General features: G+C 38.8%; 1 protein-coding gene across 2 annotated transcripts in view; it reads right to left on the bottom strand.

Moving 5' to 3' along the window:
* Positions 1-1354: 1354 nt before the first annotated feature.
* The window catches only part of afap1 (actin filament associated protein 1), a 53413-nt gene continuing 42508 nt past the window's right edge, over positions 1355-12259 (bottom strand). For both annotated transcript variants that reach the window (XM_044097701.1, XM_044097702.1), the window contains exons 11-17: positions 12029-12174; positions 11824-11938; positions 4623-4743; positions 3201-3365; positions 2932-3122; positions 2686-2853; positions 1355-1907 (exon numbers count right to left, since the gene is read on the bottom strand). In XM_044097701.1, the coding sequence (XP_043953636.1) occupies positions 1881-1907; positions 2686-2853; positions 2932-3122; positions 3201-3365; positions 4623-4743; positions 11824-11938; positions 12029-12174 (933 nt within the window). In that variant the 3' untranslated portion in view covers positions 1355-1880. The remainder of the gene's footprint in view (positions 1908-2685; positions 2854-2931; positions 3123-3200; positions 3366-4622; positions 4744-11823; positions 11939-12028; positions 12175-12259) is intronic.

Genomic DNA, 12259 nt, shown 5'->3' with positions numbered 1-12259 from the left:
CAACAATAGTTCTAGATAAGCTGTACAATCAGTACAGCTGATCAGTGATAGTTGTTGACTACCAAGGGGTACTTGTATTTGTCTAATTTGAATTAGACAAATTAGAAGTAACCCAAATAGACATAGTTAAGTAGCTAAAGACATTGATCTTTGCATAAAAACATACCAGTTATATGTAACGTGTGGGAGAACAGTTCAAGGACTCTTTGAAAAAGTGAGTAGAGAAGTAGTGGCGGTAATTACCTCCAGTTGGCCTCTTGTTTTTCTCTACTTCTTATTGCTAGCAATGCAAGCTTGCAGCAATGTTTATAGCTAAAACTTCAAACTTGCAAATTTTTATATTGTTTTCAAACACGCATGCATGTCTTTTAGCATCACATTAACTATTTGTGTTTCCATTACAAATGTACCAAATCTTTGTCCATATTCTGCTAATAATTTCTCACATGCAATGTTCCCATTAAACAGGAAATGAAATTAAAATCACAAGTGAATAAGCTTCTTCACAAAATAAATCATTAAAAAAATAATGGCAGTGACAGATGTATACAACAACATAAAATATATTCAAATTTCAGACATGGTGCTAGCACACGTCTATCAACCATTAGAGTAGACCTTGGCTTCCCATTCAGTCATCGGAGCGACAAACCCCTTACATCTGGGAACAGCTGCTTCTGCAGCAGTTTTGGGAAATTGTGCTTGGCAATTTCACAGACGGGTTATGGATTCAACACATTTGAATGACACACAAGTGTTTATGGACTGTGTGATGCTGTGAGAGCTCTGGTGAAGCCAGCTGAATATTGTCCGAAAAAAAACAAATAGACTATCATCCTCCTACTACTTTTGTCATTTTTTGCCAGTGGCAACATAAGACTGTTAATATATTGACTCATATGATGCAACAAAAGTTTTCCATTGCAGTTCTGCAAGATACAACTATTTCAATATGGCCAAAAAAACCACCTTACCGTAAAGCAAACACTATTGAAAAACATGAGCTTTTTCAAAATCGGCATGCTTCTATTAAGCATATTTATTTTTGTAATTTCAATTTGCGTAATTTGATGGATAATGGAAATGCAGCTACTGTTGGATGCTGTGATAAGTGCTTATGAAACTATCTTTCCAGGCATTGCGCACCACGTCAGCCTTTTCTAGACATGCTATCTTTTTCAAGTTTACTCAAAATTGAGGCAGATTTCAATTTACTTGAAAAGTAAGTGAACCCAAAATTCTATTATGCGTTTTACCACATTTTCTGCCCCTTCTGTTTTGTAAAACTAATGGTAAAGTACCTCCAGTCAAAGGTCTTCCAATCTTTAGTGTTGTAACAGCAAGAAGCAATTCTGTTTCTTTTTTTATTCTCTGTAAGGAAGTTTCATTGTCATCTTGTGTTCTGTTGTGATTATTTTTTTTTTGCATTCTTGGAGATGGGTCAATCAGAAGATTGACACAGCTCAAATGCAACAAAAGATTTGCTTGTCAAGAGTCACAAATTCTAAAAAAAAAAAAAAAAAACAACAAAAAACCCTTAGAAATATTCAGCATAAATAAAAAATGGGAAAGTCAGTATTTCCTTTAAAATATACAAATAAATACTTAGTTTTGTTTCTTTAAAACTGCATCAGAATTTTTTAGTAAGAAATGTGGCTGCTTTTGATGGGATCACTTGGCACACTAATCATGCTACAAAGCTATGTGTAGTGATATGTATGGCATATAAAACATTGTCTCTTGTTTTAGCTGGTGATAATGAAATCCCTGTGTCTTACTGGGCACACACTCTGTCTGTATGAGCAGTCTTAAATAAATATATACACAATGTCTGCAGCAGAAAGGAGAGGAAGCAGGGTCGATGTGAAGACTTCAGAGATTTATGAGCCACTCTTCTGCTCCCATTCCTGTGAAACAAAAGCACACTCTATAACAACTTGGAAGCATTGTTTTGTATGTGTTTGAGTTTCAGTCTAGTATCTGTGAAGAACCAAAAAACATATGTGCACAGACAAGATAAAAGTAAGTTTAATCAAAGCTTACTGTCCTTCCCTGTATACAGCCCCTTAGTGGTGGAAATTTAAAATAGCAGTAGCATGCAGAAGTTGAAAGTTACTTATGACCATGAGAATTCTGCTTCAGAAACCCAGGTTCAGTAGTGAAAAGTGAGACATTTTGTAACGCATGTCAGGACTTTCCAGGCACTCTTGAGAAATTTGATACACAAATCTGTGTTGTTTGTGCAGCTCCAAGAACAGTTTTTTTGTAATGTCACTACAACACCAGTCGTCTTTGTGGAAACACTGATATAAAAGACTTTTATAGGTTTTTGTGTTGTTGTTGTGTATCATGTCTGTTCTATTTTATGTCGATGTGGACAATATGTCTATATAGTCTGAATCTATATGTGTGTGTGCGTGCGTGTATGCGTGTGTGTGGGTGTGTATGTGCGCATATTACATATAAGTGAAAGCAGAAATAAATAACAACATGATGCAATTAGCCTGGTTAATTATTTCTTTTGGGCCAATCTTACAAATAACATTTCTGGTGTCATGGACAGGTCTGTAAAGAGGAGAATTTTAAGTACTTCAGGTTACTTTATGTTACTTATTCCATTCTACTTCCTCAGATGGAGGTACAGTAAGATGAGCAGTGACATCTGTCAGCAGAGTGAACTCTGACCTTGGCCTTCCTCAGCACATGTCCTCTGACCGTTGATGGCTTCTGGCTACTCTGCTGCCGGCGCAGTAACGATGCGCTGTTGACTGGCAGTGTGCAGGACTCTGTGTCGCTGGTGTCGCAGCTGGAGAAGTGAGAAGACTCCTGTGTTCTCCGCAGCATGGCTGGAGACTGTTAAGGGGAGAAAAACAGAAAATTAGGCTGCCACCTCGGCCAACTATCAGTGACAAAACAAGGTGGAGTTCCAACCTGCAGGTCTGAGGAGGCAGCTTTGGGTTCAATGGTGAGGCCCAGGGTCACTCCTCCACTCAGAGCTTTCTTCAGACTCTCCTTGACCTCTGTTGCCTCCAGCTCCAGGTTCACTCTCTCTTCCTCCTTCAGCTTGCACTCATCTTCCACCTTCTTCAAGCGCTCCAGCAGAGATGCCTGTGAACGTTTGCCTGGCGTTTCCGGAGAAAACAATTGCTAGTTTTGGAAAATCCTGCTAAAATGAGCCTTCTTCTTGGCTGATTTCCTACCTGCTGCCCCCTCCACAGCAGTGCGCAGGTCTCTCCTCTCCTTCTTCAATTGGTTTAGATGGTTCCTGATCTCCTGTTTCTTTTTCATCAGCTCCTCCTCTTTGGCCTGCAGCCGTTTGGCATCTGCCTCGACACGGTTCTTGCCGTACTTGCACTGCTCTGCATCTGCACAACAAAGACTGGCTGTTAAAGCATCTAATAAAGGAGAGAGTGAGAAGGCTGCATGATGTCAGTCACACGGCAACCCAGCCGCAGGAATCAGTCTTCCTTAATTAGTAAAGCTAAGCCCTACATCCCTGCAAACCTGAATGATGGCAACCAGAGAGCTGAGTTTGAAAAGAAGGCTGGTATTCTCAAATCATTTGGAGGGGAAATTGAAGAGTTACTTTGAGCACATTCTGCAGAGTTACAGGAGGTTACAAATGCTCTCAATCACACATCGAACACAAAAACCTCTGAAACCACCTTCCCATCTTTCAGTTTCTATCCCAGACTCAAGTCTTCCTTGAGTCCATCACACATGCTGGGATAACTTTTTGTGAGTTTTACAAATTGCTCTGCTAGAATTATCAGTCAGTCCATCCAGAATTTCAAGATGATTTTCTTATGATTTTTGTGATAGATATGATTGATTTTGTGTTGCTACGTTAGAAATATTTGCAAGGAACTTTGGAACATTTTTTTGTCCTTAAACCTCTTCAAAAAAGGTGATAGAAACATAACAAGCAGGTACAGTAGATTGAACACACACAAACATTTGTATTCTTTAAAGGACTTAAATAGCTAAATTTTTCTTACTGGCTATATCGATAACTTGACATTAAGTAAGGCTGAAGCAGCAGAGTAATAAAAGTAATAAATACAGCTACCTTCATGTGGGAGTTAGTCACTTACAGTCAATATTTTTAAAAATTTTTGTGGAAAATAAACTCACAATTATGCATTAACATGGAAGAGGATTAGAGCCACTGGAACAAAAGGAATTCTGACATTTTTCTCAGAATTAGAATTATTTAAATTCTGTAAGCAGAATTTAAATAAAGAAATCTAGTCCTAAGATTCAATTCTATCAAATAAATTTTGGACATTCTTTCAGTGTAGATAAAGTCCAAGTTTACAAATCCTTTGACGAGGAAGAAACAGTAATATCACTATTTCATAGGCCAACAAAATACTTGACTTATTTATTCTGATTTTGACATAGATGGAGAAAGAATAAAAATTCTGAGATTAACATCAGAATCCTTTTTTTCTTCTGTTTTTAGTGTCCCTAATTCTCTGCTGTACATTAGTGCAAAATAGGGATACTTTTGATTTTGCATACATTTCCACCAAAAACTGGAGGGACTGATCAACGGAGCCAGTCACACAAAAAATATGAGAACCTTATGCTCTGCAGGAGAATTCAGAGACAACACTTACTGGAGTTGTTGCGTTTCACAGATGCCATCCCACTGACTCCATTCTTCTTGGCCTGGCTCTTTGGCTCAGCCTTCTGTTTGGAAGCCACTCCATTGATATTGGCTCCCTTCTTTCCCTTGAACTGTAGAAAACAGGAAAAGGACAAGGGAAGATTTTTAAATGGCAATTCTAATATTGAAACACAAAACCCTCTTTGGGAATTTTGTAAGACATCGAGTATGAACAGTGCAATAAAGTAGAGTCAAAGATTAATACTGAACTCAACGAATCGAAATCACCTGTAATTATAATTGACATATCATGTGTCAAGCATAGTGGTGTTAGCATCATGTTGAGGGACAGTTTTTTTTTTACTGATTGCACCGGTGCATCAGACAGGCTACACCATTGTATCATTTTAAATCCCTTCTTAAAACTACTTTCTTTGGCATGGCTTTTGACATGTTGAGATGTTAATATTAGCTTTTGCTTATTTTATTAGTCTTTTATTACATGGCTAATATGATAATATATTTTTGCTTGAATAAAGCTGGAGGACTCCACAGTGGCACAATTGGTAGCACTGTTGCCTTGCAGCAAGAAGGTCCCGGCCCGGGAATTGAACCCAGCTTGGTTAATTGTTTTTTCTAAATTCTCCTTAGTGAGTGTGTGTGTGTGTGGGGGTGTGTGTGTGTGTGGTTGTTTCTTCTGTCTGTCTCTGTATTGCCCTGTGACAGACTGGTGACCTGTCAGGGTGCTCATCACCTCTCGCCTGAAACGATCGCTGGAGATAGGCACCAGCACCCCTCCCAATCCCACTATAGACATGGGTGTAAGAATATGGATGAATGGACGATGTAAAGCTGGATCGGATTGGTACATGGCACTAGGATAGATTCCACCCAGTTTTGTTCACATATTAGGCTAATAAAGATGCAGGTGACTGGCATTGTTGCATTTGCATCATAGAAGCATTCATTCCATTTACTGTAAATATTTTGTGTAGGAACATCTTGGCTACTTTAAAGAAAAATAATTGGTGACAGGATGATAGGCAAGATACTATTATTTTGCCATTTATTTGTTTGGTGAGTGCGATCTGTGTCGAGAAAACATAGCGCGTGAGTAAAGCTAGCTTTATTGATGACACGCCAGGGTGTGTGCGCCACACAGGGGCACTGCCAGGAATGTTGCCAATCAAAGTATCAGAGCATAGTAAAGACAGGAACCACGGCGGCCGGGATTGATGGGATCCTGGTGGACCCACAAGCCAAAAGGACCCATCATTACCAGAAATGCGCTGAAGCGTTAGAGCGGCTCGCTGCCTACAAAAGGAATAAAGAGCAACAACGGGCACCGGAGCCAAGTACGGACCACGAGGACTCGGAGACGAATGAGCCCCTGACCCGGTGCCCCAGTAGGTCAGAAACACCCCAAAGGCAACGGAAACCGTCAGACATGGATATTGTAGACATAACCGTGGACAGCGACGAAGGATGGGAGCAACAAGGTCGGGCTCAAGACCGAGAGGGCTCCCCGAGAACATTTGCGGAGGAAGATGAAGGAGCATTCCATGACATAATCCTGGGGCAGCAGCTGAAGGAAGCTGCTGCGAATTGGTCTGTTCGGCGGGCCCGGCAGTCTGAGTTCCACCTGACAGCCCACAGCACAGAGAGGAAACCGCCGGCTCCCCTACAATACCTGGTTGAGAGCAGCTCAGACAACGAAAGAAATGACTCGGACAAAAAAGAAAGGGGAACCGGGGGACTCAGAAAGAAGACTCAGAAATCAAGCACCCGGAAGATGACCCAAGAACTGGCCCTACTACCACAGGAGGCCAGACTCAGTGTACATTGGTTCATTGGGGAGCCGTGGGAAATCGAGGGTGATGGACTGATAGTGTTCACCAACAATAAGTACAAGATCCACAACTGAAAGTTCCGAGCAGACCTCAAGCTCAAGGCCAGAAAAGGTTACCAACAAGACGCAACGTTACTGAAAGCCACCCACGGCGCAGTGGCTAGGGGGGAAGTAATATAACCCTAGGGTTATAATAAATGGCTACAATCTCCCCTACGGCGTGGTGGTCCTGGTTCCAACTGACGCCTACAAGAAAGGTGATACAAAAAGTTTAATTGGCCCCCCCCCATGCAGCTGCTATTACAATATCTTGAGTCTATCTGACCCATCAAAAGTGTCACAATTTTAAAGGCTGACCTTGCTTTCTTTGGTCCAATACTGGTAACTAGTACAATAGTTACTGCTCAGGAATTTTACATCCAACAGTGTGCATACAGCATGCAAGTAGGTTGATTTAATTTAGTTTAATTTAGTTTTAGTTTATTGAAATCTCTCCCCACGAGCAACAATCATAGGCAACATGCAAAATATACATAAAACAATCCAGACTTCTCAAAAAATGCTATGTAGTTGCATTTTATTCAAACCGCAGTTTATAACTTTGTTATGAGACAAATAATCTGTGAAAACAATCAACCTCCTCCACCTGCTCAACTACTATTACTAGTTAAAGTAATGCAACGTTCAGCCCAAAACAACCAATCAGAACCAGGAGGAGGGTCTGTCAATCAACGTCATTCACTCACTGCTAAATGTACTAATGATAGAGAAACTTATCATTACAGGAAAATCATTTATCTGCCATCACTGGTAGCTATGCCATCCAGTGAGCTAGACCAAGCATTTACAGCAGGCTGTGCTAGCTGCAGCATAGTACAGGTTAATTGGGAGGTAGGATGAGCAGCCACTTGAGATTGTGATTGACAGCACTAAAACTCTCCTGCCACTGACTGGTTGTTTCTAGAACTTTGAGAAAGCAGAGGAAATAGATTTTTCCCATCTCTCATACCATACTGTCACAACATAATGACAGTTTTAACGAATATATACGTATATATTTTATAAAAATTACATACTGCTTCTTTAATTTCACTCAGGAGAGGATGGGTCAGGAGGAACGTGGGTTAGAGCTGCTGCTGACTGACTCATCTGTTATGTGATTAAAGATACAGGGACAAGTTAAATATATGAATATCTTGGTATTTTTTTCCTTAATTCATTAGATGCTAGTGAAATGGAGGCAAACAATCTGTAGCTGAGCTAACTATGCTAAATGGTTGTTAATCTCACACAGTCTACCCACCTCTCTTGGAAAAAAACTGGATTATAAATTAACACTCCTGTTTTTTTCCCTCTCTCTGTTTCTCTATTTTATTGAATATCTGACTTTATTATTTTTCTTAGCAGCATAGTAACTGCCACAGTCGTTCTTGTTTCCTGTTGACTGCTGCTGAACACCGTCACTGTCAAGAGCTCCAAACTGGAATAAACCATTTCATGCAGATCCAGGAGGGTTCAGGGCAAATATGGATGAGTGTTTTTTAGTCTGGGAGTGGGAACGTAAAATTTTTACTGGTTAAAACAATCTTTGAAATTACAATATGATTAATTTTGTAATTGACTAGGCCACAATTTTTTTTAATTTTTTTTTTATTTCTATGAATAAAGAAAGAAATTGTGGAGGGCCCCCTGCTGGTCAGGGGCCCTTAGAATTATCATAACGTTTCTCTCCTATACAAATGCACCATCACCTCCTCTACATGTTGGCCTTCAGCGCTGTTGTGACGCCTGGTTGCGACGCCTGGTTGTGTACCTCTCATGTTTTTTTAATTATTATTATTAAGTTTATTTGATAGGGACAGACACACAGACATAGACAGACTGAGGAAAACAGCAGTCCCATGTTTGCATCATAGTGCAACAGCAACAGCTAATGTGCAGCACTTGTCTCTAAGTGAGCTTTTAAAAAGTACCTCTAAAAAAATTGAAGTGATAATCATTTAAAATAACACAACATAATGTTGACAACATCTACAAACAAACAGTGAAACATAAAACATTAAAAATGGGTACAGTTCTCTTTTTGACATAACCAGAGTTTTGTTTGTTTTTTGAACGTACTAAAACTGGTTACAGACTTTAAATCAACAGGAAGTGAGTTCCAAACTGCAGATCCTCTCATAGACAGAGAGCACTTTGAGCAAAAGTGGTTCTTCAAAGGGGGACCTTACAATTTCCATCTAATTTCCATCTCTTTGTACTCAAACTGGACAATTTGGAAAGGGCTTTTATAGAGCAGTTTTGCCTGTACCAGTATTCATAAACTCTATATGGAGAGCTCATTTTTGGAGAGTAATGCACCAACCGACATATCAAAAGCCACACCGCTTGCTTGACTTGTGCAGCGTGTGAATTTAAAAGTGCAATATAACTCAGCTACCTAAAATTTTGGACCACAGGATCTAAAGAAAGCCACAAGTGCAACAGTTCAATAATTTAAAAAGTCTCACAGTAGATACTTTATACTTATGAAAAGGTTAATAAAACCTTTAAACGTTCATTTAAAAACATTTCTAAAATTAATTATATATGTTGATTTACATGTCTCTAATACTGAGAAAAAAAATTTAATAAAAACTTCTTCCAAGGCTTCATCTTCCATAAACTCACAACACAGAGCAGATTCTCCCTGTTTTTTTACCTTCATGCTGTGTTTCACAGCATCCGCCACCTCAGTACAATGTGTGCACTGTTGTAAAAATGAAATGATCGCAGCATTTTATTAAGAACATTGTTGCTGTAAATTGCTACTAATTGGAGTTAACATTAACCAGAACTGTACATAAGTGGACAATAAAACTAGAACACCAGTGTCTCACAGCCGAGGAAACTGGAACACTGTACTGGTTTGTCATCTGACTGGCTGACTGAGATCTTTCATGTAACCCATATTAACCAAATATTTAGCATCATTGGTTATTCCATGAATTATGATTTTTCATGATTTTAGTTATTATTGTAATTAATATTTGGTTCACATTTTGAATAAGAGTATATTGTAAATGTGGTAAAATAGGTGAATCCTTCTGAAATAAAAACCTTTGTCCACCTTGACAGCCTTCATTATTCAACAGAGCAACACTTTGTGGTCTATGGTCACTGTTACAGTAGCTGGCGGCACTACACAGCACATACATCAAAGGGTGATGAGTAAGAGGTAGAGCTCCATAATAGCCTGTGCGGTGCCTTATATGGTTGCAGAAGAAGGCTGGCAATGTAAAAATATTAAAGGAAAGGATAATCATACAACCATAAAACATAGTTTAAATTAGCAAACAATGTGAAAAGCAAATTATACGAGTTGATCTGAGGGAAACAGAAAATATAATGGAAGGGATGCAAGAATTAAGTCATTGGAGAGGAGTAAGTTAGTGAGGATTAAAAAAGGAATAAATGCAGAAGAGTTTGTATGATGAGTTTATTAGTTAAGCAGCAGTCTTAGTCACCTGAGTGGAGTCCAAAGGTTTATGCTCAGCAGTGAGGAATCGAGAGGAGATTTTAGAAACAGGAGATTTGTAGGGAGCAGCAGAAGAGGAGGAGGAGGAAGCGGAAGCAGAGGAAGCTTTGGGGGGATAGCACGTCCCAAGTTGAGGTAATGGCATATTTTCATACAGATTAGTGCTCTTTTGCTGCACTTCCTCTTTCATCTGGCCCCCCCCTGTGGTGGGAGTAGAGTACTGCAACTCAAGTTCCTTGAGTTAGATGAGGAAAGCAAGCAAACAAGGTGAAGAAAAGGAACAAAAAAAAAAAAAAGAAAAACAGCAACAAAATATGGATGACAGGGAGGAGGAGAGGTCACAGTTAGTACAAGCAGGAAGTCAATATGTGGCATTATTTGGATGGGTAAACATTATCCACCCACCCCTAACATTACCCATTAATGGAAAATGTTATCCATTACCCAGATAATGGGTAAATTTTACTCATTATCTGGATGGGTAAATATTACCCATCCAGATAATGTCAGATATTACTAAAAGTTTCATTCCATTGCGAAATTATTTCAACTCCTTGTTTTTAAGATTTCATGATGGATAATTGTTTTGAACATTTTCACAAATAATCATGTGATTATTTCAATCATCTGAGTCTTTGCATTCGGCCCCATGTGTCTAGCTAGATTTATGCCTAAAAACTGTATAATATTGTTGTTTGTTCTCAATATTTCCTTTTCTTCCCAGGTTGTTGTTGTAAATAAGAACATGTCTTTAATAGCTTACCATGTTACCGGTAAATAGAGGTTGAACGAACGAATGGATGTTAGTGTTTTGCACAAACCCCTGACTCCAGATTGGAGAGGGATTGGCAATGATCCCACCCACTCTACACTAAAATCACATTTGGTTGAAGAGTTCCTCTCATTCCCTCCAAATGTCTAGTTTTAGAACCGTGGTGAAGTTACGTTTGAGTTGGATATTTGATAAACACAACTGTGTTTCCATAAACCATAAAATTGCACAAACAACTCACATTTTTTGATAAAATGTTTTTGCGGTTAGATAAGGTGGTTTTTCAGCCGCATCAAAATACAAGTATTTCATAAAACTGCAATGGAAACAACCAAGAAGATGGCAAGAAGAAGTAGGAGAATGATGATTTAGTCAAAAATATTGAGCTTACATGACTATTTGTACCATTTTATTGCATCAACCTCACACTATTTCAATTACAGTTCATCGTCAATAAGGCAAGTAACAAAAATTGAGCTATTTAAGTTTGTTAATGAAGAAAAATGTTTTTGTCCAATATATCAATATGTCACATATAAGAAAAAGAAAATATTTTTTTCTTCTATATTTAGATTTTGGAATGGGTTTAATGAGGAATGAGGAAATATCACAAAATTCCTCGTAAATGTTTCTAAAGTAGAAATTGATGTCTCTGATCGCCAAAAAAGTCACAAAAACAATTGTGAAATCTTGGAGGATCAGTGTTCCCCTGCAAACCTTTGAGTTCTTCAAAGAAAACCTGCATTAACATTCATTTAATTACCAAATGGGTGCTTATTAATTAAGGAACTTCTGATGGACATTGGTAGCACTGGATTTTATTTAAGGGTTTTAGGGTAAATAAAAAATATCCATCACATTTGTTTTATTTTTTATCTATTTAAAATGTTGAAAACAACAAATCATCAAGGCAATTTCATTGACTGTACAGTTATATATTTGTGTCTTGGCTCATAAAAACTCCAGTAAAACACAATGAAGTTTGTTGTTGCAAAGGGAGTAGAAAACTTGAATGTTCAAGATTATAAGAAATTTTATAAAACACTTCAATAAAAGTGCCCAGGTGTCCTTACCATTCCATTTATAGGCACATCATCATAATGTAGAGCCATACCAGAGGGACAGGCATAGCCATTGACTTGGCTGTCAAGGTATGGATTGGGAGAGATGGCACGTTTACTAGTGAAACTGAAGAGATAGAAGCATAAAGTTATTTAGGTGCTCATGAAGAGGGAGACAACAAACCTAAAAATAGCAAGCAAATGCTGTTCTACTCACCAAAAGGACTGCTTGGCTAGTTGAATGACATTGGCGGTGGTCTCCACATCAATGTAGTCATAGTGCAGGGTGGCTGGGTCAGTGGTAGAGCCAGTCTCGGCCAATAACACCCCCAACCAACGCCCCATCATCTCAGAGGAGGAAGCCTCAAGAAAAGCCAGAGAACACAGTAATAAAACATGAGTGCAATGCATCTCTTTTTTACCAAGTGTCTTCCAGAGTCCTATCAGT

The sequence above is a fragment of the Gambusia affinis genome, linkage group LG18 (genome assembly GCF_019740435.1).
Source record: "Gambusia affinis linkage group LG18, SWU_Gaff_1.0, whole genome shotgun sequence".
In the NCBI taxonomy this organism is placed as follows: Eukaryota; Metazoa; Chordata; class Actinopteri; order Cyprinodontiformes; family Poeciliidae; genus Gambusia; species Gambusia affinis.
The sequence above is the reverse complement of the archived record's forward strand: the minus strand, read 5'-3'. Positions and strand labels throughout refer to the sequence as shown.